This window comes from Vombatus ursinus, unplaced genomic scaffold (assembly GCF_900497805.2).
Source record: "Vombatus ursinus unplaced genomic scaffold, bare-nosed wombat genome assembly UNPS02014808.1, whole genome shotgun sequence".
Lineage (NCBI taxonomy): Eukaryota > Metazoa > Chordata > Mammalia > Diprotodontia > Vombatidae > Vombatus > Vombatus ursinus.
In genome coordinates, this window is record NW_020954586.1 from 1,435,228 (window position 1) to 1,447,306 (window position 12,079).

Sequence of the window (12,079 nt, forward strand, 5' to 3'; positions counted from 1 at the left end):
TAATTTGGATTCCTTGAAAGGAATCTTTTCCCCAATTAACCAGGAGACAATTCGTAGGAATGTCTTTAGAAGAAATGGAATGACTAGATGCCATACTTTGTGGAATAAACATTTTTACCAATTTACTGAACCCTTCGAAATAAATTGTCAGTCCAACGTTTTGTTATTGGTGGCGGGAACAGCGTTGTTAAATGGATAACTGAGACAGTAAACAGAAAGAATGAACTCAGATGATTTCTGACCTGTGCTCAATATGACATTGAAATAGATGCCAAACATGCATCTTACCAGGATCATTTAGCCTGTGACCCTACCGTCGTTGGATCAGAACCAGAACCAGGCTAGAAGGGGGATCTCTGACTGACCCACTGCAGTGTTTTATACCAGACCATAGTCACTGAACTAGCAATCACAGCCACAGCACTGGACCCTATCCTGGCCAAACCAGAGACAGTGGCCACAGCACATAGACAAGTGTCTTGCTTGTGTACCTACATAAAAATGAAGTTGGTTTGTTTTTTTGTTGTTTTGTTTTAAAGGAGTTTGTTTTTGCCACAAAGTATTAAGGCAAACAGGGCACAAAGTTTGGAGGGGAATGTCTTGTCCTGTCTGTTAAAACCCAGAGTTTCTCAGTCCAGCCAGCCCTTGCTTTAGACACCTGAATCACATTGCTCATCAGAATATCTGGGTGCCTACCAAACTAAGTGTAAGTAGACTGGTTATTCAAATGCAAAAGACAAAAAACAAAATACAGAAGAATACATAGAAATACACAGGACACAAATAGAAGACAGATTTGTCTCCCTTTCTGGGAATTTTTTTGAGGGTGGAGAGGTAGTGGTCTTTATGGCCTGGCTGAGTTTTTCCTCTTCAAAATTCTCCAAGTAAACATACCTTTGTGTGCCCCAGAGGACTTCTGAAGTGAAAGCCCCAGGCTTTCCAACCTTACAGCCTATTTCATCTGGATCACCACATTTGTTATGAGAGAAATCTCTCTTCTCTGAGTTCACGTGGTCGGTAACTGCTGTCAAATATGTATTCATCACAACACAGAAACGTGGAGGTAAAAACCTAGGTTTTAGTATTAGGCTCGAGCATAGGTTCAGGCCCCAGAGAAGCCCTGAACCCCTGTTAGGAGTCTCACGAGCCCTCTTCTAGGCAAAGTGACATCAGAGTGACAGAGAAGGCGTTCATTTACATGTTGTGATCTTGTACCTTCCCCTCAGGCCATGAAAGTTAAAGAGAAGATGGATCCATAATCCCCTGCTTCTTCAGTGGCAGTGGAACAAACCTAGGTAAACAGAGTCATAACCTCATATATCCCCTAAGTCGGGGTGGGGAACCTGCAGCCTCGAGGCCAGATGTGACCGTTTAGGTCTTCAAGTGCAGCCCTTTGACTGAATCCAAATTTCACAGAACAAATCCCCTTAATAAAAAATCAAATGTTCTGTAAAATACTACCTCTGAGACATTTCTTTCATCTGTCTGTTTCTATTCCTACTGCCTCCGACCCCCACCAGGCACTTATTACCATCTACCGAGACTATCAGAATGGCCTCTTCCTCAGCCCTACCCCCTAATTCTTCTGATGACATTCTTCTTTTAAAAAATGTCTTCTGTGGTTTTGTGTTGCCTCGTGATTAGAGGCACTCTCTGCCTGGCATTCTAAGACCCTCTGTAGTCTATGCCAGTCTACCTTGCTGGCTTTATCTTCTACAGCTGCTGGCCTACTTTGTACCCGGTGAATGTGTTTGACATCACTGAGCTCTTTTACCTTTGTTCATGCTGTTCCTTGTACTTGAAATGCTCCCTTGATTCCTTGTTGTTGTTCAGTTGTGTCCGACTCTTTGTGACCTCATGGACCACAGCACACCCATCCCTTCTCCGCCCCCCCCAATCTCTTGAAGTCTGTCCAAGCTCATATTTGTCGCTTCCATGACACCATCTATCCCTCTCATCCTCTGCCATCCCCTTCTCCTTTTGCCTTCAATCTTTTCCAACGTCAGGGTCTTCTCCAACGAGTCCTGCCTTTTCATTATGTGGCCAAAGTATTTCAGCCTCAGTGTTTGTCCTTACAATGAATAGTCTGAATTAATTTCTTTTAAGCATTGACTGATTTGATCTCGTTGCAGTCCAAGGGACTCTCAAAAGTCTTCTCCAGCATCACAGTTTGGAAGCATCGATTCTGCTATGCTCAGCTTTCCTTATAGTCCAACTCTCACAGCCATACATTGCTACTGGAAAAACTCATAGTTTGGACTATGTAGACCTTTGTTGGCAAGGTGATGTCTCTGCTTTTTAGTCTGCTGTCCAGATTTGCCAAAGCTTTTCTTCCAAGGAGCAAACGTCTTTTAATTTCATGGCTGCAGTCATCATCTGCAGTGATCTTTGAGCCCAAGAATGTAAAATCTGACACTTCTTCCCTTTCTTTTCCCTCTGTTTGCCAGGAAATGATGGGACCAGTTGCCAAAATCTTGGTCTTTTTTTTTTTTTTTTAATGTTAAGCTTCAAGCCAGCTTTTGCACTCTCCTCTTTCACCCTCTTCACTTTCTGCCATCAGAGTGGCATCATCTACGTATCTGAGATTGTTGATATTTCTCCCAGCAACCTTGATTCCAGCTTTTGATTTGTCCAGCCTGGCATTTTGCCTGATGTCCTCTGCATATAAGTTAAATAAGGTGTCAGTATACATCCTTGTACTCTTTTTCCAAACTTAAACCGATCAGTTGTTCCGTGTTCGGTTCTGTTACTTCTTGACCCACATACAGGTTCCTCAGGAGACAAGATGATCTGGTCCTCCCATCTCTTTGAGGACTTGCCACATTTTGTTCTGATCCACATAGTCAAAGGCTTTAGTGCAGTCAATGAAGCAGAAGCAGATGTTTTTCTGGAACTCCCTTGCTCTCTCCATAATCAGCGAATGTTGGCAATTTGGTCTCTAGTTCCTCTGCCTCTTCACAAACCAGCCTGCTCCGCTGGTAGCTCTTGGTTCTCATGTTGCTGAAGCCTAGCTTGCAGAATCTTAAGCTTAACCTTGCTGGCAGGTGAAATGAGTGGAATTGGGGCAGCAAGGTGGTGCAGTGGATAGAGCACCAGCCCATGTTTCATTTGAGATGCCTGTGTTCAAATCTGACCTCAGACACATAACACTCACTGGCTGTGTGACCCTGGGCAAGTCACTTAACCCCGATTGCCTCACCAAAAAAAAAAAAAAGGAAAGAAAGAAAAAGAGTAGAATTGTTCAGTAATTTCAACATTCCTTGGCGTTGCCCTTCTTTGGGATTGGAATGTCAACGGATCTTTTCCATTCCAGTGGCCGCTGCTGAGTTTTCCGATTGCGGCATATTAAGTGCGGCACTTTAACAGCACTATCTCAGAGGGTTTTAAATAGCTCAGCTGGATTCCATCACCACCAGCAGCCACATTGTTAGCAGTGCTTCCTGAGGCCCACCTGACGTCATTCTCTGGGATGTCTGGCTCTTGATCAGTAACTGCATCATCACGGTTGTCAGTGATGTTAAAATTATTCTTGTCTCGTTCTTTTGTGTATTCTTGCCACCTCTTCCTAATCTCTTCTACTTCTGTTAAGTCCTTACCATTTTTGTCTTTTCTCACGCCCATTTTTGTGTGAAACTTTTCCTCGATAACTCTTATTTTCTAAAAGAGATCTTATCTTTCCCACTTTGTTGTTTTCTATTTTTTATATTACTCATTTAATAAAACCCTCTTTTCTCTTCCTGCTATTCCCTAGAATTCTGCATTCACTTGGGTGTATCTTTCCATTTCTCCTTTCCCTTTTGGTTTCCTTCTTTCTTCAGCTATTTGTAAAGCCTCGTCATCCACCATTTAGCTTTTTTGCTCTTCTTTTTCTCTGGGATGTTTTTTTGTTGCTGCCTCCTCTGTAATATTGAGAACATCTGTACATAGTTCTTCAGGCACTCTATTCTGCCCATCCTTTAATGGATCTTACTTTAGTGCCGTCTTCTCTGGGAAGATTTCCCAGATTCCCTGAGTCTATAAACAGCCATCTTTCCTTTGGACCTCATATGATGCTACGTTTTCTAAGTCTCTAAAGCACTGAGATAATGTATCCTTTTGGCTCTCTTCTCCCCTAAGGTGAACTAGGGCCTTATCTAAACTTGGTATCTCTGCCCTCCATTGTCTGGTATAGACGGCTTCCCAAGGCAGGTGTTTAATGAATGTCTGTTGGGTTGGTTTCACTTCTAGTCTAGTCCTAAGCTGTTTCAAGGTGAGAGTTTTTGAGAAGGTGAATGATGTGATCAGAGGCCTCACTTCATAAAGTGACCTGCAAGATGGATTGGGGGAGATACAGAGGAGTCCTTCTAATAGTCCAATAGGAGTAGGCTGGCAGCCGCAGAATAGTCAATGGGATACATGTGGGTGGGAAGAGAGTAAAAAATGACCACAATGTGACTGATTCTGAGAGATCTGTCAACAGATATAAAGTGGTTAGGAATATGATCAAATTTTAAAGGAAATGCAAATGTGAGCTTAAACATTGAGCTTCGAGTGTTGGGTCCTAGGGTTGGAGCTGATATGATCTAGAGCTGGAAGGACATCTAGAGGTCATTTTGTCTAGCTCGCTCATTTTATAGGTGAGCACGTAGCAGGCCTGTAAGGCCAGGGACTGACCTGGTCAGGCCGCAGAGCTGGGATCTAAATGCAGGCAGATCCCCTGCCTCCAAGGCCTTGGCTCCTTCCCCTCCCCGTGCACCTCTCAGGGATATCTAGGAAGCAGTTGGAAATATGATCATAAAATTTGGGGGAGAGGTCAGGAATCCAGATAAAGAGTTGGGAATCATCTGCTTAGAGGTGATAGTTTAAACTATGGGAGGAAAGAGCATTAGGGAGCACTCATTACTAAGAGGGAAGAAGTAGAAACAGAGAGTGTAGACCCCTCATCTTGTAAGAAATTTGAGGATATTTATTTCATTATCCCTTCAGACAGTGCCTTGGGCCTTTCCCATGAGACCTTGGGCTCTCTTCTCTCATTTTCTCAGGCAGCTATTTTGCTGATGGAAGTTCTTTACCTAAATGTGGCTTCACGTCCACTGAAGTAGTAGTCCTGAGGTAGTTTGATTTTGAGTCTCATTACTAAATTCTAATTGGGTAAAGTGTATCATTGTGGTCTAAGATGAATTCCCTTTTATCACTATACAAACAGGTTGGCAGTCTGTTTTCTGGTTTACCACCAGACAGGTCTGCTCAGCTAAGCTGCCTGCCACACATGTGGTTCCAGATGTGCTCGGCTGTCCCGAGCCTGGGGGAGTGGCTGCCAGGGTGATGGGACGGGAGGGGGTGGAAGGAAATGGCCAAGGTAGAAGCTGTTGCACAATCCCCTTGACTCAGAAAGCGTCTTCTTCCTGCCTCTGACTAAGGGTGTGATGAGGAGAAAGGAGTTCCCCTCCAGCCAAAGGGAACTTGGACTTTGAAACAAAATTCCCCTCCTGCTTGTCATTTCATATTAAGACGGGATAGATTGTATTAAATGTACTTAGTTATACTTAAAACTTTGAGAAACATCATGTCTGAAAAGCCTGTCACTTGTCCTTAGCTGTTTTCCTTAAATGGGCAGTGATTCTTCATGAGGGCTTAGATAGGATTTTTTAATAAAAGCATTTTAAGTGTCCAGTTCAGGTAAAAAGCCTTCTGTGGGGCCTCGGCCTGATAATGTTGACAATGGGCCCAGCAGGGCCAGGGCTGCAGCCTTGGCTTCCTGCTGCGGTCTCCTTTCCTCTGTGCCCGTGCCTACTCTGTGTACCAAAGGGGCTTGACCTTCTGGGGATGGCTCCTCAGTACTATCCAGGTGGCCAGCCTCAATATACATAGAAATGGGCCCACGCTGATTTTAGCCAGAGGAAATGAGTGTTAACTCTGCCCATTCCCTTGGTTGAAATTTGCCTTTCCATGTGCACCTGACAGCTCTTCAGAGCTCTGTGTCAACACATGGGTAGAAGCTAGAGTTTCTACCAGGTATGCTGTGCTTATATGGCAGATAGGGCTTCAGTCGTTCCTGGGCAGCTCTCTCTGTTCCTGTTGGGAGAGATTGCTTTGGGTATTGTTGCTTGAAGTAGATACTTTATAGAGGGCACATTTGGCAGAAAGATATTAAGAGGAAGGGAGCCCCTGACGGGAGGATCCTCGTGGCTAATGGTGGTGGGAGGCAGTGGTACAGACCTTTGTGTTTCCCAGGCAGGCTTTCTGTAATGTCTTCTTCATGACAGCCACAAGCCCATCCTCCTTCCAGGAGTTCTTACATGGTAGTTGGTGTGGGTCTCCTGAGGCTGCATTATGCTTACAGGAATTTTACCACTGGGGCTGTCCTCGGGCTCCTGGTAAATGAGGCTCACCGCTCCCGCCATTACAGGAAACCTGTCAATCTTTTATGGTTGACCTGAAGGTAATTCACCTTGCTTCTGTTCCTTTCTTTGTTCCAGGGTAAAGGTAGCAGTAATGCTCACATTGGCGAGCAAATTGAAGAGGGATGAGGGCGTTAAAGGATCCCGTCCATCTAGCGCAGCCTCGGACTCCACACGGAGAGTGTCTGTGAGGGACAAACTGCTTGTTAAAGGTAATCAGTCAAAACACACTTTGGCTCGTTGAAGGAAGTCAGACCAGCCTGTGGCTGAACGAAGGGGCTTGTTTGAGAGCGTGAGTTCAAAGCCTCCCCACTTCCTAGTCCGGGCTCTGCAGGCAGCAGGGACCTTGGAGATCACCCCGAAGCGCTGCCTGCGTCAGAGGAGGGAGCAGGCATGATGCCCTGGCACTGATTGCCAAGAAAAGGCTGCCCTATGTTAAATGTCCTAGTCAGCCGTTAAAGCTGGGAGGGGCCTGAGCCCATCAAGTCCAACCCCCTCATTTTACAGATGAGGAAAACTGAGACCTAGAAAGGGCAGAGACTTGCCTAAGGCCATGCCAGCTGGTAAGCAGCGGATCCAGATTTGAAGCCAGGCCTTGTGATTCTAGATCTAGGGTTCCTTCCACTGCCACACAGCTCCCACCTAAGGTTTGCAGAGGGGTGCCGTGTGGGGTGTAGTAGGAAAAGTGTGAGACTTATCCATTGCCCTTTCTCTTTGCCCCCACAGCCACTGCCTGGCCCGGGCCTTGCCTGCTTCTCAGCTGGATGCTCGCAGGAGCCGCCCAACTCCAGCTGCCCAGCTGCCTTTTCTAAATGACAGGTCTGGGGGCAGCTAGGTGGCACAGTGGATACAGCACCGGCCCTGAAGTCAGCAGGACCTGAGTTCAAATCCGGCCTCAGACCAAACACTTGGCACTTACTAGCTGTGTGACCCTGGGCAAATCACTTAACCCCAGTTGCCTTTAAAAAATAAATAAATAAATAAATAAATAAATGATAAATGACAGGTCTGCGCCTGTCACCCCCTGCTCGATGAGCTCCAGAGGCTCCCTGCTCCCTCCAGAGCCACATAGAACCCCGAGCTCTTCATCATGTCCACGTCCACGTGGTCTCTTCTGTTAGAGGCAAGGACTCACTCTTTTTGTTTTGTTTAACCTTCCTTGTATCCCCAGTGCTTAGCAGAGTACCTGGCATGTGGTAAGTGCTTAATAAATGTTTGTTGCCTGAGTCAAGAGACCTGGGTTCTAATCCTACCTCCTTCCCTAACTTCCTGCATGATATTGGGCGGAACACTTTGTCTCTTGGGTCTGATCAGAAAATGAAGGGATTGGACACTTGAACCCTGAGGGCCATTCAAGCTCTGAGGTTCAAACTCGGGAACATCTCAAACAAAGTAAGATTTTCTTGGAAGGTTAACATGAAGAGTCACCTAAAACTACTGTTGTTCTTGTGTTAATGGACAGTATTCATGGTGGAACTCATCCAGAACGTCAGTCCTAGACCCTTTCCGTTTGGAAGAGGTTGCATATTTTCAGCATTCATTCAGCCGACTTCCTGGAGCACCAAGGCCTGTTTAGAGCCCGTGGGACACAAAGATATGAGAGGAACCCTGCCCCCTGAGAGCTTGTAACTGGCAGTAGTTTTACCTTTGTGTTTCATATTTTGCTTTGATTAAAAAAGTATGTTTGCATTTGCTGAACCCGGCCGCGTGGGAAGTAAGGCGCGTGCTTGGCCTTTGGGAGAAACCGCTTTGAAACAGATGTGAAACAGCTTTTGTCCACAGACTCAAGATATTTGGGTTCCTAGTGCTATGATCACCGAGAGCACAGCAGCTCAGGCGCCGGTCTCTGGGCAGTGGGGAGTCTCTGGAGGCCCTGGGCCCCTCCCCCTGTGAGGTCTTCAAGCACTGGCTGGGTGATGAGCTCCTGAGGGTTTTGCAGAGAGGATCCAGGTTGGGCGTAGTGCCTTCCAGCTCTGGGATCCTCTGAATGTCCCTCTACAATTTCCAGCTTCAGTTACTGGAAAGCCAGTGGACTAAACCTAGCTGCTTTTACTATAGCTAAGTCTCTTAGATGTTGTGAAACCTGAACTCTAGAATGGTGTTTGGAGCTGGCATCCTTCAGTACAATGACAGAGAATTTAGTACCAGGTTTATGCAGGTAGACCGGGCAATGGAAAGCAGCCCCTGGGAGCACTTGTCCTTCATGGAGCCTCTCCATCATGGTACTCCAGGAGAGGAAGCGTTTAGTGATTGCGATGCTGGGAGAGTGCTCATAGCTTCCTTGATGCACACAAAGTTAAGAGTTTGTCCCTAGACATTCTTTGCGTTGATTTGACTGTAACTCCAGATGGAAGAGGTGGGGAGGCCTCTCTGCAACGAGAGTCAAGGTTTGACAAGATGTAGGCGAGGAGGAGTCTGGCATGTGTATTTGAGGTCCTTGCTGGATGACCCAGGAGCAGAAGGATCTGATTGATCTGTTCATTTTGGCATAGATTTCCAAATTGACACACATTTCTCACATGCGATTACAGGTCCCGAGGACTATCTGATGAGAGGAGAAAAAATGCATTATTTCTGAGTGTTGGGTGCGATTTCTCCCTTGTAAGAATGGAGATGGCTAGTTGAGCTCTGGGTAGTACATCTAGTGGTCCTTTTCCTTCCCTGTTCCTTCTCTGCCCCTCTCTCTTTTTTTTTTTTTTTTGGCAATTGGGGTTAAGTGACTTGGGTCACACAGCTACTAAGCGTCAAGTGTTTGGTCTGAGGCCGGATTTGAGCTCAGGTCCTCCTGACTTCAGGGCCAGTGCTCAATTCACTGCACCACCTGGCTGCCCCACTGCCCCTCTCTTTCAGCCTTAATTGGGGCAGCAGGTCTAGTGGACAGAGCACCTTGGAGAGACCTTGGCTCTGTATCCACCTCAGCCATTTGCTGGCCATTGGCCATTGAGCAAAATGGGAATAAAAATGCCCAGAGTGTCTGCTCCCAATGACAGACGGTTGTTGGGACCAAAGGAAATCCTGGGTTTTGTAAAGAATGGTGCGTCTCTACAAGCATCATTGGCTGTCAGCAGCTCTGATGAGCACCTTCTCATTTTCTCTGTGGAGTTAAATGGAAATAGTTCTGAGAGAAGTCACTATCCTGCTGTTTTGTTTTTGTTTTTGTTTTTGTTTTTAAGTTAATATTCCCTGGATTACTGCATAGGTGGACAAAGCAAGTATTCTTCATAATTGAATAAAAGTATTGAGGTATAAGCTTATCTTCTGAAGGCTTCCTTGAAGTCATCTTCAGGACAGCTCCCGTAACAGGCAGCGTGACTGGGGGAGGGGTTCTCATTTCTTTCACTAGGTCTCTGTAGCTAGGTCTCTAGCAACTTTTCACGTAGCTTAGAGATTGAGTATTTCATATGGTAACATCCATTTTAAAATGTTGTTGTTTTGTTTTTCTGGATCAGTGTTGTATCTGCACAGTTGTGAGCAATAGTTTAGTCCGTGGTAATGCTCTGGTTCTGGTACACTTTATTTGTTGAATTTTTATTTTTTTATAAATGTATCCACTTTTATTTCATAATTTACATGTCTCTCACCATGTATAAAACAGATATCAGATATCATTAGAAAGGGCCCCATTCCCCCGAAAGTGCATAATTCTAGAATGTTTCTTCCTTTCCAAGAAAATGAATTCTGGAATATTCCTGACTATTAGCAAAATGTAAAACTTTGCAATCTGGAAATATCCAGTCTCTAGGTCAGGTGTGAAGGCAGAACTTGTCTCATAGGAACCATTCTATACATTCCTTTATAGTTTTTTGGTTTTTTTCTTCCATACACTTGACCCGACTTTTGTCTTTATAGAGGCCAGTGTGTATTTTTGTCACTGACCCAGAGAAAAATGAACTTTTCTCTCATTTGTAACAGGTAGCTCACCAAAAACAAATCGTATACTTAAGCTTCTAACCACCAAAATCATGTTTTTTTTTGTTTTGTTTTGATTCTTTCAGTCTAGCAAGATTTCCAAGACTTACTCAGTTTTGCGGTTAATTCTGTTTTGCCATATCCTATCCCTAAAATGATTCTTCAGTCCCTTTCTCTGGGTTTACAAATCTATAATGCTATTTCCCTGGAAGTTTTTCTCCTGTCCTTTCTCTTTTCTTCCCATCACAGACATCAGAGAGCCCTCCTTGTTTTTTGGTGGATTTTTTTTTCTTTTTAATTAATTAATTAATTAATTAATTAATCTTTTAGTTTTCAGCATTCACTTCCACAAGATTTTGAGTTCCAAATTCTCTCCTTTCCTCCCTCCCAACCCACCCTCACTGAGAAGGCAAGCAGTTCGATATAGGTTATACATGTGTAGTCAGGCAAAACACTTCTGTAATAGTCATGTTGTGAAAGACTAACTATATTTCCCTCCATCTTATCCCACCCCCTGTTTATTCTGTTCTCTCCTTTGACCCTGTCCCTCCTCAAAAGTGTTTGCTTCTGATTACCTCCTCCCCCAATCTGCCCTCTCTTCTGTCATTCCCCCCCCCCTTATCTCCTTTCACCCTATTTTCCTGTAGGGTAAGATAGATTTCCAAACCCAATTGAGTGTGTATGTTATTTCCTCCTTAAGCCAAATCTGATGAGAGTAAGATTCATTCCCTTTCACCTCCACCCTCTTCCCCTCCACTGTAAAAGCTTTTTCTTGCCTCTTTTATGTGAGATAATTTACCCCATTCTACCTTTCCCTTTGTCCTTCTCCCAGTACAATCCTCTCTCACTCCTTAATTTTACTTTTTAGATATAATTCCTTCATATTCAACTAACCCTGTGCCCTCTATCAATATATAAATATTCCCTCCAACTACCCTAATACTGAGAAAGGTCTCATGAGTTACAAATGTCATCTTTCCAGGTAGGAATGTAAACAGTTCAACTTTAATATGTCTCTTATGATTTCTCTTTCCTGTTTACCTTTTCATGTTTCTTTGAGTTTTTTATTTGAAAGTCAGATTTTCTATTCAGCTCTGGTCTTTTCATCACGAATACTAGAAGTCCTCTATTTCATTGAATGTCCATTTTTTTCCTCTGAAGAATTGTACTCAGTTTTTCTGGGTAGGTGATTCTTGGTTTTAATCCTAGTTCCTTTGACCTCCAGAATATCATATTCCAAGCCCTCCAATCCCTTAATATAAAAGCTGCTAAATCTTGTGTTATCCTGATTCCACAGTACTTGAATTGTTTCTTTCTGGCTGCTTGCGATATTTTCTCCTTGACCTGGGAACTCTGGAATTTGGTTCTAATATTCCTAGGAATTTTCCTTTGGGGATGTCTTTCAGGAGGTGATTGGTGGATTCTTTCAATTTCTATTTTGCCCTCTGGTTCTAGAATATCAGGGCAGTTTTCCTTGATAATTTCTTGAAAGACGATGTCTAGGCTCTTTTTTTGATCATAGCTTTCACCTAATCCAATAATTTTAAAATTCTCTCTCCTGGATCTATTTTCCAGGTCGGTTGTTTTTCCAGTGAGATATTTGACATTGTCTTCTCTTTTTTCATTCTTTTAGTTTTGTTTTATTGTTTCTTGATTTCTTATAAAGTCATTGGCTTCCATTTGCTCCTTTCTAATTTTTAAGGAATTATTTTCTTCAATGACCTTTTGGTCACTCCTTTTCCATTTGGACAGCTCTACTTTTTAAGGCTGCCTAAAGAGGGACATTGGGA

The 12,079-nt window shown here is 44.0% G+C and overlaps 1 protein-coding gene across 1 annotated transcript in view; it reads left to right on the forward strand.

The window, feature by feature from the left end:
- The first annotated feature begins 1,220 nt into the window (after positions 1-1,220).
- UBE2F (ubiquitin conjugating enzyme E2 F (putative)) overlaps positions 1,221-12,079 on the forward strand; it is a 90,830-nt gene continuing 79,971 nt past the window's right edge. The window contains exons 1-2 of the mRNA XM_027875358.1: positions 1,221-1,295; positions 6,459-6,592. Of these exons, the coding sequence (XP_027731159.1) occupies positions 6,475-6,592 (118 nt within the window). The 5' untranslated portion in view covers positions 1,221-1,295; positions 6,459-6,474. The remainder of the gene's footprint in view (positions 1,296-6,458; positions 6,593-12,079) is intronic.